The sequence below is a fragment of the Benincasa hispida genome, chromosome 9, assembly GCF_027475165.1.
Source record: "Benincasa hispida cultivar pf3 chromosome 9, pf3_genome.v1.1, whole genome shotgun sequence".
In the NCBI taxonomy this organism is placed as follows: Eukaryota; Viridiplantae; Streptophyta; class Magnoliopsida; order Cucurbitales; family Cucurbitaceae; genus Benincasa; species Benincasa hispida.
The window spans coordinates 20,761,738-20,767,820 of NC_143486.1; the positions used below are offsets into that span (position 1 = coordinate 20,761,738).

General features: G+C 29.4%; 1 protein-coding gene across 1 annotated transcript; it reads left to right on the forward strand.

Annotated features, from left to right (window-relative positions):
- The first annotated feature begins 1,925 nt into the window (after positions 1-1,925).
- On the forward strand, positions 1,926-3,914 carry LOC120085046 (large ribosomal subunit protein eL19x-like). The gene is made up of 5 exons (XM_039040882.2): positions 1,926-2,185; positions 2,814-2,936; positions 3,108-3,421; positions 3,516-3,583; positions 3,664-3,914. Exons 1-5 carry the CDS (start codon positions 2,074-2,076, stop codon positions 3,686-3,688), a joined length of 642 nt encoding a protein of 213 aa, XP_038896810.1. The 5' UTR covers positions 1,926-2,073; the 3' UTR covers positions 3,689-3,914.
- Positions 3,915-6,083: the final 2,169 nt, after the last annotated feature.

The window sequence follows — 6,083 nt, forward strand, 5'->3', positions numbered from 1 at the left end:
TAAAATGAAAAACAAAAGAGAGAAATATCTTTTAGTCCTTAGATTTTGGACTTGGTTTTTATTTAGTCCCTAGTAGGGATGTTCATGGGTTGGGTTGAATTTGGTTGAAAGACTTTTGAGACCAAACTCAATTGTTCGGTTGTAAATTTCTTCGACCCAAATAACCTTTATTAAAAAATGAACCGAACCCAACCCAACCCAATCAGAAAATATTTTGATTGGGTTGGTTCGGGTTAATCGGGTCATTTGTTTAAAATTTTGTTCTAAAAAGAAGCATAACATAAATATGTAAAAATCTTATTTGATTATTTTCATATATTGAATTAAGATTAACAACTCAATTTGAATTTATATAGTGAAATTTTTTTTCCTAAGATGCAAAGAAACTACTTTTAAGAGTTGTTGAATAATAAATTATTAAAAAAATATTGAAATTAAATAAAATTAAAATCAATATATGTATAAATAATTGTGCTATATGTAATAAAAAAATATTTTAAAATTAATAATAAATTCGGGTTGGTTTGGGTTCTATTAGGTGAACTCATGAACCAACCCAATCCATAAAATTTTTATTTATTTGAACCCAACCCAACTCAAACGCACGTGTTGAATTAGGTTGGGTTTATTAATTTTTCGGGCCATCGGATTTTTTGAACACTCGTAGTCTCTAGATTTCAAAATGTTACATTTTTAGTCCTTAAATTCCCCAAGTCTCAAAATATTTCAATTTTACTCTTGAGTTTTATTTCAATTTGGCCTCTAGGTTTTAAGATCTACAATGTTAATTTCGATTTTTCACCAAATAATTACTTTTAGTTTTTTAGATTAATATTTATTAATTAATTTAAAATAATTATAATTAATAAAGTTTGATTATTTTTCATTACTATTAAAAAAAATTCAAATTATTTTTAATAGTAATGAAAAATAATCAAACTTTATTAATTATAATTATTTTAAATTAATTAATAAACATTAACATTAAATAACAAATACTGAAAAAATGAGTATTTAGTGAAAATTAAGGTTAAAAGTGTAAACCTTGAATTATAGGAATGAAAGTGAAACAAAACTAAAATCTCATGGGTAAAATTGTATTATTTTAAATTTTAGAGACTTAATTGAAATCAAACTCAAAACTTAAAGATTAAAAGATGTAGCAATTTGAAACTTATGACTCAAATGGAAACCAAACCCAAACCAAAAAAAAAAAAAAAAAGTAATTTACCCCAAAAGGATATATAATGATTGAAAAAAATTAAAACTAAGATGAAGTTTTAAAAATAAGTTTTTTGGTGTTTTTTCACCGTAAGCACAAAATGTGAAAATAAATAAAACAAAGAGCATGGGAGAGTAAAATTGAAACTAGTTTTATTTTTATTTTATTATATTATTATTATTATTATTATTTTAAACTCGTAAGTTTGAAATCATCCGTATGATGAAAAAATAAAATTTCATTTTGATCCGTATATATTTTAAAGTATGTTCAATTTCAATTCTTATATTTTTAATTATCCAATTTTAATCTACTCACTTTTAATCAAATCTTAAATTTAGTCTAATTTTTTCAAAAACTTTTTTTATCAATTAGAATTTTATATTTTGAAAAAATATTCACATATTAAAATTTTTAATATGAAAATTATTAACCAATTTGAGTAAAAATTAATTTTGAGATATCAAATTTAATATTTATTGAAAGAATGAGGACAAACAATTAGATAATCTAAAGTATAGAGACTAAATTCGAACAAATTTTAAAATATATGGACCAAAATATTATTGTAACGGAAATTTTATAATTAATTTTAAAATTAAACTTTTTTTAAAAGAAATTTTATGGAATTAAACTAGATTTGGATTTTTTTTTTTTAAAAAAAAATTACATTTTGCAATTTTCGTAATTTTGAAGGGGTATAGCATAATTGCGTAAAGGGCCAATCCTTTTATGTGTCGACAGGCCCACAATAAAATGGTCACTTCTAAAACCCTAGAAGGCCACTCCCTTTCTTCTTCATAAGCTTATCTTCTCTGCAACTAGCGGCCGAGAAGGGCGAACAAAGAAAAATGGTTTCGCTGAAGCTTCAGAAGAGGCTCGCCGCCAGCGTCCTCAAATGCGGGAGAGGCAAGGTTTGGCTTGATCCCAACGAGGTCAATGAAATCTCCATGGCGAATTCTCGTACGCTTTCTTTATCTGTCTTTTTTAGATTCGATTCTATTGTTTGCTCTCTTGATTTGATTGTTCAATCAGTCTTCATGTTGTTGCTTGATGTTCTGTTGTTTCGATCTCACAATCTGAAGTTGTTTTGTGTCTCTTGGATTACTAGATGATAAATATGTTTTGGGATTTGAAAATTTTCCCTTAGTTTAGGTCCGGAACCCTCGGTTTTTTTATGCGTTTAATGTTCGTAATAACTATTTTTGTTCCTGTTGTTGCTAATAATTTAGACTCGAGTTAATCACTTATCTTTTCCTCAACTTCTGGTTCCCTTGTCGCGTTGAATCTAGTAATTATATAATACTGAAGTTTTGTTGAATCATTTGCATCAGATTGTTAGGAGATGATATCTTCCTGTTGTATAGGAAATTCCGGTTATTATTAAACAAATTTTTTCTCGGTTAGTGAAGTTTAAAGATTTATTTCTCCCAGATGTGAACTTTTACATTGAACTTTCATGTTTTTGCCATTTTACTCTTCCGAATTCGGCAGGCCCCAGTTTTTTATTCTGCGAATTTTTTTCATATTTGATTACGACAGGACTGTTTGAGATTCTATTGTTAATTAATGTCTGGATTATTGAGGACAGGTCAAAATATAAGGAAGTTGGTTAAGGATGGTTTCATCATCAGGAAGCCAACCAAGATCCACTCTCGTTCTCGAGCACGCCGCATGAAGGAGGCCAAGAGAAAGGGTCGCCATTCTGGATATGGTATTTTTTCTGTCAAAGTCTTGATTTATAAATACAGATGCTGTTTTAGAGCATCTTTGATGTTGTCTGATTGTATTTCACTGATTTTCTAAAATGTTGTGACACAAAATTACTTAATGAGGCTTGGTCCCTGTTGTTGTGTTTAAATTCTCATTTTCTAATTGTATTCAGGTAAGCGTAGGGGTACCAGGGAGGCTAGGCTGCCAACTAAAATCCTCTGGATGAGGAGAATGCGTGTCCTCAGGAGATTGCTCCGCAAATATAGAGAATCTAAGAAGATTGACAAGCATATGTATCATGACATGTACATGAAAGTGAAGGGTAATGTCTTTAAGAACAAGCGTGTGCTGATGGAGAGCATCCACAAGTCGAAGGCCGAGAAGGCAAGAGAGAAGACTCTGTCGGATCAATTTGAGGCCAAGAGGGCTAAGAACAAAGCCAGCAGGGAAAGGAAAATTGCTAGAAGGGAGGAACGACTGGCACAGGTTTCTTTGCCATCTCACTCCTGATTATTAATGATCCGATGTTGTTCTTACCTTCAATATCCCCTCTTTAATTTTGTATTTGTTAATGTTGTAGGGACCTGGAGAAAAACAACCACCCGTGACATCGGCAGCCCAACCTGCTGCTGCATCTCAATCTACCCAGTAAGTATAAGTATCAATCTTCAAAATCTATGTAAATCTAGCTTCATTTGTGATGTTAAATATCTTTTCATTTTGTGCAGGGCATCGAAGAAATCAAAGAAGTGAGAATTTTACGAAAGGAGGTTCTTAGGAAGGTTACTTATGATGTTTCTTGTATTCCCATTATTCTAGAGTAGTTTTGAAGAGGCTTTTGCAGCCTTTTTGGTCACTTTTGGACCTTGTTGCTTCATATCCAAGACCAAGCCATTTTAAGCCTGGTAATTTTGTTAGTTTATGTTCATTATGTTTTTTGTCAACCGTGTTTGCTTAATGGAATTTATTTGAGATTAAATGCTGATTGATTGATTTAGGGTGAATGAATTGTGTGTGGCTTTGGTTTTGGATTTTTTTTTTTTTTCTTTCTATTTTTACAATTCTTTTAACTCATCACTTGACATTTGTTCTGCAACTACATCGATCGAGATTATTAACACTCAATTTCTCTATGGTAACAAAATTGGTTTATAAGAATTGTACGGGTAACGAACAAATCAAAATAACATGTTTTTTTTTTCGGTTTTCAAGGGATGAGGTTTTTGTATGGATGACTTAAAAATTTTAGGGAAAATGCTTTCAACTTATTGTAGATGTTTTGCTTATTTTTCGCTTTGGCTCACTTTCCTGCCCTTTCTTTTGCATTTAGTTTGATGTTATTAAAGGAAAAATTGGATTAGGTAACTTGTTTCAACTCTGTCCCTTTGGTAGGATTACAAGGTTGCTTACTCTAACTCAAATTAGATTGGGAAATTTTTGGATGTGCTTTCAAAATTATTTATTTAGTGTATGATATGGATTTTTATTAGATCGACAATTTAAGGCCCATTTTGTAATTATTTGGTTTTTTGTTTTCGTTGAAAATTAAGTCTATAGGCATTTTTTCTCTCTTCAAATTTCTTCTTTTGTTATCTATTTTTTACCAATAGTTTAAAAAGTTAAGCTAAAATTTGAAAACTAAAAAAAATAGCATTTAAAAATTTATTTTTAGATTATATGCTCAACAATTTTAATATTTGAATTTTAATATATAACAATTTAATCTTTTTTTACTATTTATGAGGATTTCTATTGAGATTTATAGAATTTTTATTTCTAATCTATATTGACCAATAAATTGATTTGGACAAAAAATGTGCAGTGAACAAACTATCGTGAATAAGTTATTACTTAATAAAATTAAGGGACGGGGTTATGAGAAAATTGATAACATGGTTCTTTGTATATATATATACACGTGTGTGTATAACTTTTCGGATGTGAAATTGCCACAAACAACAAAGTTTCCACCTTACAAAATTAGTACTTTCTATAACACTGGTTCAAATAGCTTTTCTCGGTCCATCTCAGACGAGATCACTACCGAAATTCATATAATTATGGAAATTACATTGAATATAATATTCGTTAAAGATAACCAAATTTGGAGAAATTTTGAAAATTTATATGGTTGATCTTGTCCGAGATCGATCGAGAAAAACTTGTTTAATGATTTTTCAAAAAGCGTACTAGTTTTGAAAGATGAAAAATTGAGAATGGTATTTTTGATAATTTTTCTTAATTACTTTCTCAAACTTTCAAATAGTAAAATTTTAAATTTGACTCTCAAATTTATAAAAGTCCTTAGAATCGCATGAGACAATAAGCTGAGAGACGCTAGTCAAGATTCTTTTGTACACAAAAATGGGAAATATCCAACATTAGAACAATAGCTAGCCGAATAAGAAAAAAAAAAGGAAAATATTAAATGAGTAACAAGAGCAAATGCAAATCAAAATGCCAAGTCGAACAATTGCTAACCAGTTGAGAATGTATTGCAGAAATTGAGAAGAGAGGTGGGGGTTGATGATATAGAAAGACGAGAGGGAGAAATCACAACCAATTTTAACAATTATCTAACTAAATTTAAAAGTTTAGGCTCGTAATCATTTTTTTTATTTTTTTAAATTAAGTCTATAGACGTTACTTTCACTTCCAAATTTCTCCATTTCTTATTCACTCTTCACAAATTATTTAAAACACCAAACTAAATTTTGATAACTAAAAAAAGTAGCTTTAAAAAAAATGTTATTGTTTTTTGAATTTGGTTAAGAATTCAACATTGTACTTAAGAAACATGCAAATCGTTGTAAGAAATGTGAATGGATTAGACCTAATTTTCAAAAACAAAAAAATCAAATGATTATCGGATGGTGGTGTCCATTCTTGAAGAGGGAGATCCGCGTGGAGAAGAAGTTCTGTTCGTGGCTTGTAGAGGGAATTCTTGAAGAAATGATTCTCCAAAGGTAAGAGTTTCTGAAACCCTATGTAATTTATTTAAAGCATGCTATAGTCATGTAAATGCATATCTTGTTGTTGTTTTATAGTAAAACTTTATATTCAATAAAAATGAGATTTTGGTCAATCTTTTGCTTCCGCTCAAAGGATTTTTTTTTTTTTTTTTAAATTCCTTCAATTGGTATCAGAG